The sequence below is a fragment of the Arctopsyche grandis genome, chromosome 4 (assembly GCF_051622035.1).
Source record: "Arctopsyche grandis isolate Sample6627 chromosome 4, ASM5162203v2, whole genome shotgun sequence".
NCBI classification, from domain to species: Eukaryota; Metazoa; Arthropoda; class Insecta; order Trichoptera; family Hydropsychidae; genus Arctopsyche; species Arctopsyche grandis.
The window spans coordinates 2,812,674-2,826,206 of NC_135358.1; the positions used below are offsets into that span (position 1 = coordinate 2,812,674).

The 13,533-nt window shown below is 31.9% G+C and overlaps 2 protein-coding genes across 2 annotated transcripts in view; one reads left to right on the plus strand and one right to left on the minus strand.

Moving 5' to 3' along the window:
* The window catches only part of Sol1 (CUB domain-containing protein Sol1), a 262,612-nt gene extending 257,378 nt beyond the window's left edge, over positions 1-5,234 (minus strand). The window contains exons 1-2 of the mRNA XM_077428791.1: positions 5,201-5,234; positions 4,860-5,040 (exon numbers count right to left, since the gene is read on the minus strand). Of these exons, the coding sequence (XP_077284917.1) occupies positions 4,860-5,040; positions 5,201-5,234 (215 nt within the window). The remainder of the gene's footprint in view (positions 1-4,859; positions 5,041-5,200) is intronic.
* LOC143910435 (uncharacterized) overlaps positions 1-13,533 on the plus strand; it is a 448,390-nt gene that overhangs the window by 424,769 nt on the left and 10,088 nt on the right. The window lies entirely within an intron of this gene.

A 13,533-nucleotide genomic window follows, 5' to 3' on the forward strand; every position in this document is an offset into this window, starting at 1 on the left:
GTGGTCAGTGATCGATTCTGAGTTCGAATCAGTCGAAATCTCGAGTTCAAAATCGCATGATCACAAAACACCATCTATTGTTACTATGTTCATACATAGATAAAGTAAAAAGAAGATTTTTCAAATTCTAATATGGCTTTTTCAAATCCATAAAAATACTATCATGGTAAAGGTGAGATAGTAAAAAAAATTATGATCCATATGATTTTACATAATTTCAAATAGTTTGAATGGGCTATATTGAATTCAAGTAATGAACTTGTATAGTTTAGTTTCATGACAGTTTACAAATAGTAACTTAATTGATTTAAAAACAGTCCGCAAGAAACTTCAAATGAAATGAACCGTTAGTGGATGACCAAAGCCACTATAGGTCGTAACACATTTTTATACCACCATAATCGTCTTACTTTCGCTTATATCACGATCAATGTTTACAACAATATGAGTGACCTAAATATATAAGAGAGATAATGAGAACCTATATAGAGCAAATTTTATAAAATATAGAGTGAATTATAGGCGTTTAAACAATTAAAATCTGATATGGCCAGATCACGGCGAACAGGTTAGAAGACAAGTGACAATAGCTTGCTTTGATGAATAAACGTCAAGCAACCCGAAAAATCAGACACCTGATAAGCGTTGTATACGATAATTTATCTCCAACGTAATGGCAGACGATACATTAAAGTATATTGATGACGAAAATGAGCAATATGACAAATTATGAAAAAATATCGGATAAGAGATAAGAGATATAAATAAATTAAATCAGCTGATAACTAAAAATAAGACTATCACTGTTTGATCTGTGTACATATGTATGTATATTATATAGCATAGCTTGTATTGGTTAGAAAGTTTGTTTTGGAGGAATAAACAATGAAATTTGAGGTTATGAGTTGCTGCCGGAAATATGAATACTCATTTATGCCGGGAACCTTACAGTTTAGAATAATTTATTAACACTAAGACTGCTTTAATGATTTGCTTTAAGAATAGTTTATCAATGTATGATTGTCCATAAATGAGTTTATGTATTTACAGAAATGAACTTTTCAATCATCAGATAAATTAAATCAGCTGATAACTAAAAATAATTGTATGTGTAAAGTAAAAATATATAAGAGAGATAAATAGAGCCTATAATGCAAGTTTTATAAAATATAGAATGAATAAGCTTATTGTAAAATACTAAATGTATGTAAGCTTATTGTAAACAACAATTAGATACAACATAACTTCTTATTGATTACTTATCTCGCAGATGAAACCCAGTGAAGAGATATACTTTTAGTCGTGAAATGTCATATCTGACATATTTGGCCAAAAATCAATATATATCGTGTATTACCTTACAAGAAGCTACACGCCAAAATTGAAATTTATATATACATATGAGAGTTAAAACTATAAATATTTATATATAAGAGATAATGAGAACCTATAGAGCAAATTTCATAAAATATAGAGAGAATTATAGGCGTTTAAAGAATTAAAATCTGATATGGCCATATCAAGGCGAAAAAGTTGGAAGACACGGGACGAACGCTTGTTAAACGTCAGGAAGGTCTACGTGCAAAACATATACGTAACCACCGAGCCATACGGCTAAGTTATGTAAATGCATTATTTGAAAACAATTGAGGGATATTATTATATAAAAACTTTCTATAAAATTATTATATTGTAATTTGTCCTTAAGCAAATGTAAAGCAATCACTTTCACTTGATTGCGAAACTTCTCAAGTTTCCAATATTCAATCGACGAGATTGTTCTGAATCGAGTGTATATGATTTGCGATCTTGGTGTATTTTTTGACAGTAATTTGACATTTAAATACCTGAACTGACCAGCGGTATTAAAGATTAGCATGGGATCGAGCCATACTGCTGGCTATGGTTATATTTATTTATTTAAAGTTTGGACCATTGTAGCATTTCAGGAAATCCTAATGCACCACAATGGTCAAAAATATAACAGAAAAGAAAAGAAACAAAATAATAACTAAAGAAATTAGACATAACAAAAACAAAACATATATATAAACACAAACAACTTATAATAATAATAATAATAATTACAAATTATAAAAAAACAACAAAGAAGGGAATTTCTTATAAAAGAAAAGAGACAAAGAAAAATAAATATAAACATATAATATATATGTATGTACACAGACAATAATAATATTTTTATACATAATCATAAATTATCTCGCAGATATACAGTGAAATGTCAGATTTGACATATTTGGCCAAAAATCAATATATATCGTGTATTACATTACATGAAGCTAGAGGCCAAATTTGAAATTTATATATACATATGAGAGTTAAAACTTTAAATATTTTATAAAATATAGAGTGAATTATAGGCGCTTAAACAATTAAAATCTTATTTGGCCATATTAAGGCGAACAGATTGGAAGACACGGGACGAACGCTTATTAAACGTCAGGAAGGTTTACGGGCCCCGTTTTTAAAACGCGTTGTATACGATATTTTATCTCCAACGTAATGCCAGACGATACATTAACGTATATTGATGACCAAAATGAGCAATATGGCAAAGTATGAAAACGATCGGATAAGAGATAAAAATGACCACTGACAAAAGCCATGTGAAATGCAAAGGAAGTTTGTAAAAATACTATTCGACCCATATCCTGGCATATGATCCGAAATTGTAAATTATATCTAAGCACATTTTATTGCTCAAATAATCCACAAAATGATTTAAATAACAAACACTCACCGGAATAATACCTAAAACAATATCTGCCAAGAAACCTGTTTCACGTGAAGCGCTCTGATATTTCGATGCAAATAAGCGGTCGAGTTTAATATAATATTACGCCATTGAAATTAATACCAACCTCAAAAGGCGACTTGGGCCTATGCGGAGAGCACCTGAAAAGCCATCCTTCGAATGTGTACAAAAATCTTAATAATGTTTGCTCCGAGTGAGCAATTAGGGTGTTTTTCCCGTTCGCCGGAAACGCTTTCCCAGCACTGAAAAGCGCTCATCGTCGCTCTCTCGCAAAAGAAAACAAATTTCGAGGACACAATCATAACATGGAATTGACGCGAGTGCCAATTATTCAGCCCCCGTGAATTTTCCGTTTTGATAATGTGAAATTATGCAGTAATGAGATTTTCAACGATATGGTGGAACACTTGTGCGTATTCGCTCAGGCACGCGCCTTATATTATATTATAATATAATATTAATTAATATTCAGTGTGCGGCTTGATTAATTCTTGTTGCGGATTCGCAGATTGTCTTTCGTCAAATCAAAGCGAATGCTGTTCCGATTTGGGAACAATGTTAAATTAACGGCAAGCTGAAATTGCGCGTGCCGAAATTTTCCCTAAAGAAGCGGCTCAAAAGCACCTACTCAATTTTCTTTGTGTTATACTCAAAAATTAAAATTAATACGATTTAAAATAATTATAAACTGTGTAAATTACATTTACCTTTAATTTATTACTACATACTGTGAACTACACGAATTGTTAACATTCATCCTATCCAATCTCTCATATATTATATTATATTACATATATCACTATATTATAAATATCCAATTATATTATATCAAATTACGTTTATCCAATTATTTTATATCACCTTATGTTTAATTATGCATTGTCCTATTTAATCATATTTTAGTTTTTATTATTTTATCTTTCATTTGAATTTAAATTAATCATTTTACATAGGATGGCATATTCTGGAAAATTTGGCCAAAAATGATGGCTGACACTATCTTACTATCTAGCCCATAATTTGTTTGTCTATATGTACATACTACATAGATACATTATGTATTTTGTAAATATCTATAATGTTATTTTGTTTTATTTATTCTTTATTTTTATGAATTTTTACATCTGAGGCCTGTTGATTTTTCAATTAATAAATAAATATAATCGACTAGTCGATTTTTTTTTTCGATTCAAATAAATTTAATAAAAAAGTTTTTTAAAAACATACCTCTTTTATATAATTTGTATATAAAATTATTATTTTGAATAAAAATATCATTAATTTTATTTTACTACCGCCATCTACATATGTTTAAAGCTAAAAACTGGATAAACGTCAGGCACTTTTCAGAAATTCTAACTTCAAACGCGTCTAAAACGATATTTTTTCTCTATCGTAATGGCGGAGGATACATTTACTTATATTAATGACCAAAATGAGCAATATGGCAAAGTATGAAAACGATCGAATAAGAGGAAATTTTTTTCCTGAATTGTAATCGTAAGTGAAGTATAAAAGAGGTATGTAAAAAAACAAATGTTTACTATTAGATTCGCCATGTTTACGCTGTTTATATTATAAATATTCAGCAAAGCCGGGTAAAATAACTAGTAAATTATATGTATAATGAGATATGTAAGTATATTGCAAGTTAAATCATTATAAATAAATTCTTTCTATAGTAGAAAAATGCACTTTCATGCATTTTCTCCCAACAGAACAAATTTCTAAAACGTATTCATTCCTCTGTGGCATATTCCTCTATTCAAAGTTTAAAATGGATGTAGAATTTGTTCAGAAAACGTCATAAAAGTGCATTATCGCATTACGAGGTAAATGTGGGCTCGAACTCCGCGCTTCAGGTATTATCGCTCGGCATTAACGGCGCGGGTCGTATCTGTCGAGTTCATATCGTCGCCGAATAGGGGATGATGGGGTGATTCTAGAATAGGGGTTGCTCGGGAGTGTTTGTGGCAGACACTATCCCGAATGCCATCTCGCTGGAATTGATCCGATTGCCATGGTTGATTGTCGTCGTATGACGATTTGCATAGAAACGAAAAACGCATGCGAGAATACTCACTCCATGTGACTCTTGTGCACGTCGAAATCAGTGAAGGTAAGCTCTATGATCTCGTCAGGACCAGCTATGAAGGTGTACAGGAGACAGTCAATTCCCCTGGGATAGCTTTTCGGATAATCGGGACTGCTGAACGTTCCTCGCTCTTTGCCGTACGTTGCCGAAAACACCAAGCACGAGCAGCCTGAAACAAAAAAAGAAAATTCATTAGATCAAAAACTAATTTAGCATTTTTGTATATTTGTAAAGCCAACTTAAAAACAGTAATAAAATATTAAAACACGTCTACGATCCCAAATCTTCAACCAGATCAGCAAATTTTAGAGTAAAAAATCCTTAAAAACGTTTATAGTAATCTGGTTGAGCAGCTTGAACCATCAGATTGGTTTGGGTCACATAAGAAGAAAACAATCTACGGCATCTACATACATAATATATTTGAATCTCAATTATGCAAGAATTTGTAGAAATGTTTTTCTAGATATTTTATTACTATAAAATACATACATACAGCATACATATATGCCATGACAGATTACCTAAACATAATCTGCTTTAGATCAACGACTTTAGAGAGTCTTTAATTAATATTATGTATTAGATCTATTATGAGTATTCATAATAATTGTAAATAGGTTTTTGAGCTCTTTTTCCTATTATGCTGTACATTAACATTAGAATAATATAATACTATGATTACTAACAAAATAAAATAAAAATTGTAAAATAGAAAATGATCAGTAGATCAGTAGCTATTAAAATAGATATCAGATGTATTGTGAACATTATTTATTAATAATAAAAAGCATTCAAAAATCAAAAACCATGACAGGAACTATCCTAAGATGGCACATATGGTTAGATTAATTTTTGTATACGAGTACTAACAATTTTTCAAACATACATATAATACAATAGAGGCATCTATGGAAAATAAACAAAAATTTTACAACACTATGTAGGTAGAATTTATAAGATTCAACAAATTCGAGATGCCAATAACTTGAATTTGTAAGAAGCTAAAGGGAATTATACCGATTTTTGGATCTGTCACAGCCACTAAGTTGGAAAAATCAGAAAATTCTAAACAACAGATGGTCCATTTGTATTTTAATAACCACAAGATCTCGCCAGCAGATTATTTTGTCGGGACTTAAGACCTACATATGTATCTACTGGTTGGAAATAGCTCTACCAGTGCACCACTATGTGGCTATATATACTTTTCGTTCTGAATCAAGCTAATTAAAACCTAATGCTAAATTATCAATATGTATGATTTTGTCATAAATGGACAACAGAGTGATTAAGGATACAAGTATACATACGTATATTCAGAATCAAATGAAATCTTTGCCTGTCTGCTCTGTTATTGTAGACATCGTAGGTAAGTTGAAAACAAACGAGTAAAAATAAAATTTGAAAATAATTGAATTGTTATGAAATTTGAATACAAATGAATTTTGTATGACTATGTATTTCCGTGCTATTAATTATAAAATTTATTTTGCGTCCACTTCACGGTGCATTATGATTTTCCACGTATCTTTTAAAAATAAAAAATAATATATGTATAAAGCTCCAGGATGTTGTTGCACGTTGCATGAAAATGTTAGCCTTTCGTTATACCCTGCGCCGTTGAAAAATTAAAACTCGTTCGTCTCTGGATTTTTACGGAGAAAAATATTATGTTTATAAATTAAATGTAAATAAATACGCAGTCCGGCTACATTTTTCCGGTCAGACTTGTATTTTAAATGCACCCGAATATTCCAAATGTAAATGCGAAACGTTCCAACTGTATAAATATACAGACCTTGTACGGATATCATAAATATAATATTTTAATGGAAAGTTTCGTGAGTTCTTCTGATTGGAATTTGTCGTTTGATTTTTTTTTTATCTTTAATGGAATAGTATTTATTCCTTTTACGATTTAACAACATCTTACAAATTATAAACAACTTGAAAGTGATTTATGTCACGATTATAATTCATGCCATATGAAACTGCAAATACACATACATATTATTTATTAAATCTAATTTATGACTGTTTTTTCATGTACACACATGAAATACAATATCATCAATAAATGGTTAGTGACATCTACGAGAACTTAATAACTTGTTTTGAAGGTGCTGAAATATTTGTGGGCTTACTTTTTAAATAACACCAGAGAAAGTAATGCAAAGTAGAAAGTTAAGTCGATAAGATATTGTTGGTATTCTTGCCGTTTTTGGATATGATGTGAATAAATTGATTGTTTGATGACTTGTATAGAATATAGGGCAACTTGTTGAAACTATGTAGAGCTGATGTACATCCATTTAATTTAATTTAAGTCATAGTCATATAATGAATATAATACATTATTTATTTAATGTTCGGACCATTGTGGCATTACAGGAATTCCTAATGCGCCACAATGGTCAAAATATAACATAAAAGAAATTAACTTTACAGAAATTAAATACGTATTTATACATACAAACAATTCATAAAATCCGAGGTTCAAGTAATAATAGAATTAGTAACATAACATATACATATATAATAATATTTAAATGTAAGGAGAAAAATTAGAAATGTCTAGTGTCAAGAGTCAGCACTATTATATGTATGTATGTATTTACATATGTACAAGAACCAACCGTAATATATGTATATAATAATGGTCATTAATCACAATGTTGGCTTATAAATAGAGTGTTTAATTTAACAAAAAAAAACGTAGGACTACCCAGAAACAGGAGCCTCATATTAGCTTTTCCCAGGGGGGGGGGGGGCAAAATTTTTGACCAGTAAGGAATGAATTTCTAAGGGGGGGGTTGTATTATATACAAAAATGAGTGTATATAAAATACAAAATAATCTCCTGAAAATCTTTCAAAGCTAGAAAAACAAAACAAAATATATTTGGAAGTTAACATTTATACCTGACAGTGTTCTATAGAGTTTCAACATTGAAGCATATGCTAAAAGGAGTCGCCGTTATAATTGGTTTTCGAGGATTATCTCCAGGCTTAAGTGCTGTTGGCTAAAAATGGAGACCCCCGAATGGACTTAGTGGTCGGTAACGGCACCCAGCCACTTCCCGCTAGAGTTCTCAGAACTGACAGCGCGAAAGCAGAGACCGTGGGACTGTCTATCTAGTACGTGACTATAACAATAAGTAAACAAACGCGTCAAGGAAGATGCAGTGAGTGACCTGCCCTTTATAAGCAGGTACTTAGGCCATATCAAGGCATTCTGGACAGAGCACTGGCAGTGCGTGGATCTCCTTAATCACCCAATAAATGCTGTGAAGCGAATTTGGCCTTTTATTTAGATCCTCCACCCACCCATACGCAACAATATTCTATTTTTGTTGGTTTAGTATTTTAATTAAAATTCATAATAATACATTAAACACCGTGGATGCCAAATGACGCCCCGGCTATTAAATGTGTATTAAGAAAGTCATAATGCCTCAGTAAGTTATCGGAGATACTTTATTTGAGCCAAATGTATCATAGAGATGATTCAGACGAATTGTTCATTTGTGTCGTCGGCAACTTCCGGTTTCATATACACACAATGGCGAATTCACCTGGTGTTAGATGCCAGGCATGTTGGCGCGAAATGAGTTTTGTTTGTTAAAGAAAAACAACTGCTTAACGGAGCGCTTTATAGCGCGTTTTGATTGTTCAAAGACCCGAAAAATAGTGAAAAAAGGTAAAAGCCCCTCTGTACCGGAGGGAGAGGGATGGGGAGGAGGGAGGGGGCAAAGAAAGGTTTGGAGGCGATGAGAAGGATGGGGTATGGCGCAATTTATGTGTTTACCCTGTCGACGGAAGACAAAAACGCTAAAAACAAAATTGAAACGGGCGGGAAAATCAACGATGTCGGCCTCTCGCTTTCCACGTCTCTTGACCATGAAATTGAGACTTTTCTAACGGTATTTTTGTCATACGACTAACAATGTCATTTTGTTTGCATTTTTCCAATGAAATAAACAAAACATTTATATTGTATGATTAAAATGTGATGAGCCTTGGGTGGTAAGAGCCGAGAAATTTTCTAATAATAGAAGTGACTTTACCAATGCTTTGCTTGTGTCAATAATGGGTTTGGTGCATCCGCTCTAAAATCGCCGGACAAACGAACAACAGATTAACCGAACGGCAGCTTTAAACGTAATTCTCGTTTTCTCGAATGATAGATTGCACATCAGATGACGAGTAGCCTTTTGATGTGCACAGATGCAATTATTAAAATTGAGTTGGCTCTTTTTGACGAGTTTAATAAGGCAAGATTCGGAACTTTTAATAATTGCATCTGTGCACATCGAAAGGTTACCCGTCATCTGATGTGCAATCTATCATTCGAGAAGACGAGAATTGCATTTAAAGCAGCCGTCCGTTAATCTGTCTTTCAATTTGTCTGGCGATTTTAGAGCAGATGCACCGCATCCGTCAATAATACGTGGCACGTCTCCATAACTGCGCTACAACGCACGGAATATAATCAGGGTCATTACATACATATTCACTACATAAATTAAAGTTTTATTTTGATATAGATTTATTAACAATTTGAGTATATGGTGGTGATGGGCGTTGGTGGCCAATCCTTTTCTGTTCTCAGTTGGCGGATTATTTTTATCCACTTTTTTGTATTCGTCTGTCCTGGGAACTTTTAAATTAACGTGTAATGTATGTATAGTTTCAACAAAAATATGTATAATATAAAATGAACGATGTTTATATAAATTAAACTTAAATAATTGGTTATTAATATAATTAAGTACTCGGTTCCACCAAGAGAAATGTTTTTACATTCATTTAGAAATAATTTTTACATTTCTCTAGTGCCACCCCTGAAATTTTATGTAGAATGCGGGCGATCGCCATGACACTTTTAAAAACTGTCAAATTACGATGTTAATAGAATAATATGTTACTTAACCGCTTAGACACCCAGCCGACGCGCTGAGCGTATAATAGATACGGCTGTTTGCGCCTTAAGGCGCTTTGGGCAGCTAAGCGGTTAAATGATCAATTTACTTATAAAAATGTATCTCATGTTGTTTATTGCGTGTTTTTGAATGCATTCTGCAATTTTTAACGATGCACTTGCCCACCTTGCGAGTAATATAAACAAACAGAGAAGTTTTTATCGGACATACGTCGAGCACCAAACATCAAATACGACTGACGCCAAAATTATTTGAAAAGTTCTTTTATTCTATTATTATAACATTTCTCTGGGTAAGAGTGAGTAAATGATACTTAAATCTGTTATTTTCAATTCTTTACATAATTTATTAAATGTAAAGTATTGATTACAATTTTTATCTTAGCCGACTGCGATTGAAAACAATTTATTCTATATAGAAAGGAGTATAATCTTTAATGCTGCTGGTCAGACTTGGATATTTGTGACTTCAAGTCGATCGTTTCCCATCAGAGTTTGCCAATTTATCTAATTGCATTGTTGAAGCGGTTCCTCCTTCAAATTGGCAAAAACCATCCTTCCTTTTATATTAACACTATTCGAATGGTTGAATGATTTCAAAAAATTATTATCTATAACATAGATGTCTTGTTGATTCTTATATATGTATAATATTTTTATTATGCTTATATATCTGTATACTTATATATAGTATTTATATTATGCTTATAAGAATACCAAATATATTTAATGTATGTTAAAATAAAACTAGAAAAAATAAAGTATACATAAATTAAATAAAGCGATAACCAATATAATATGGAATACTGGAATTCTGTATAAATTTGAAAAAAATCCGACAACCGGTAGTAGAACTTTTGTCTTGTGTAAATTTCCCTACATTTCCGCTCAATTTGTATCGAAAATGCAATGTATGTTTGATTATCGAATTTTTTTTTTATTCTTCTTATATTCATCAAATACATAGATAAAATCGTGAGTTGGTCACATTTAAATTTTTTTAATAAGATATCAAAAAAAAAATTCATGTCCGAAAATATTTCTAGGAAATTTGAAAAATGTTTGTTGATTTATAAAATATATCATTACATATTTATTATTTAAATAATAATTTATTGTGAAAGGATAACGATAGAATGAGATAAAATTTTATTTTAATGGTCGAACGATCAGAGTAAAAGAAGAGAAAATTACTTTTATTTTCGTCTCTCAAATAATAAATCTCTTCGGATAAACTAATAGGAAAATGTAATTCACAAGAAACTCTTCTTAAAATTGTTCTTTCATTCTTCCCATTCCTCTTTTTTCGCTCTTCCCTATTTGACAAAGGCCTTCTCGATTAGCGAAAAACTTTTCGATAATCTGTTTTTTTTTCACCATGCTCCCAAAAACTGGAAGAAAAAGTTCAATTGATTTAATCGAATATTTCACTTTGTTTTCCACAACGATTGAAACATTCCATTTACGTATTTGTTAATTTGGAAACTACAGCTATTCGCAAAACAAACGATTATTTATATTTACTCCCTCAAGTACGTACATATGTACATATGTTCTCCGTATCGAATTTTGTTCTATTTCGGGTCGAAAACCGATTTTTAGGAAGTTACGAGACTTCGATTGAAACGAGTCGGTTCACACGCTAGAAACTTATTCGATTGACAATAACAGGATAGTTTTCCAATATTTGACGCAATTACGCGGCTCTCCGGGATAAGAAGGGTCGTAGGGATAAAATAGAATGCAACCCATTTCATCTAGGCGCGATCTGACCGTTCGTGGACCTTTTCATTCTCAAAAATCCGTAACAAAAAGTTCTGGGGGAAAGCAGCAATACCTATGTACGTATGTACGTATGTACATATGTATGTATGGTGCGGTGGAAAAACGACTGAGCCGCGAATGAAAATTTATGGGATCTTTTTATCTGGAACACCTTTTTATTTCATTAAAGTCGAGGTGAAAGTTTCTCTTTAGGAGTTATATTTCTTCCAGCACCGAGCAGACAGATAGGAATGTCCATTTGATAAAATAGATTTTCTGTTTGTCTTCGCCGCTACGACGACTTGAAAACTCAAAAAAAGAAAGGTAGAAACTTAGTTTTTTTACATGGTAAAAAGTAGTAGAATTGAGAGTTGGGGTAAGAGAACGAGAGGGGGAGAGCAAAGAGAAGAAACTCACTTGTCGAAGAACAGAAGAAAACTCGGACGAAGAGAGTGAATTTTCAGCGCTGAAAGCAATTTGAGTCGGTGAATAAAATTTTGTCGAATTTATTTAACTAACTCTTTTTTTTGCGTCGCCGAGTCAAAAATAAGCGTGCCTTAAGAATTTATTTGATTTGTTTTTAAAGTGACTTCAATTCAAAAAAAGTTCAACGTTAATTTATTTCAAAATTATAATCCTTCGTCTTAAACAAAATAACATCATATTATATTTGAAAGATTCGTCGATCTTCATCTATGACAACTGTTTGTTTGCCTGCTATGCAAATCTGCAGATTCAATCAACTTGAGACTTCCAATCCCTAATGTATAGTACAGATGAGTTTTGAACAGATTTTTTTCACCGTTTAATAGCTCGAGCAATGCCTAACGAAACAAAGCATCGCTGACTAGCATATCATACATAAGTATAATATGTATGTAAGTATGCACTAAATATGTATTGGTATATTTACTATTGATTGTTAGTTACTAAGGAAACTAAGCTTTTGAACTTTGATTCATGGACAGTATACATAAAAAGCACTACATATGTAAATAATAAAAAATCAGCTGATAACTAAAAATAATTGTATGTGATGTATGTATGTAAGCTTATTGTAAAAAACTAAATGTATGTAAGCTTATTGTAAATCATATTAACAATTAGATACAACATAACTTCTTATTGAATACTTATCTCGCAGATAAAACTCCGTGAAAAGATATACTTTTAGCCGTGAAATGTCAGATTTGACATATTTGGCCAAAAATCAATATATATCGTGTATTACATTACATGAAGCTAGACGCCAAATTTGAAATTTATATATACATATGGGAGTTAAGACTATAAATATTTAAATATTAGAGATAACGAGAACCTATAGAGCAAATTTTATAAAATATAGAGTGAATTATATGCGTTTAAACAATTAAAATCTGCATATCAAGGCGAAAAGGTTGAAGATATGTAGATTATGGTAGCCTTACGTACCGTCATAGACGTCACCGTATCCGAGATTCTGGATATTTAATACGCATTGTATACGATATTTTATCTCCAACGTAATGGCAGACGATACATTAACGTATATTGGTGACCAAAATGAGCAATATGGCAAATTATGAAAACGATCGGATAAGAGATAAAAATGACCACTAACACGAAAGCCATGTGAAACGTAAAGGAGGTAAGTAAAAACGCAACTCTACTCTAAATCACAATAATTTTTTTAAAATGGGCGAATTTCAAACAGATTTAAAATGAAGGTAAAGAATTACCGTCGAGACAATAATTCACGTACATAAATGAAATATACGCTATTGTGCATTCGAGGAACAATGCGAATAATGCATTGCGCGATTTTTCCGACTGCGAACGGGTGTAATGAATCACAGTCTAACGTCGCGACCGGTACTAGTCAACTCCCTCGGGATGCTTAGACTGTGCACAACTTTGAATACAAACTCCGACGCGATTTTTCGCAACGAGCAGTTGTGATCTTCAATCAATT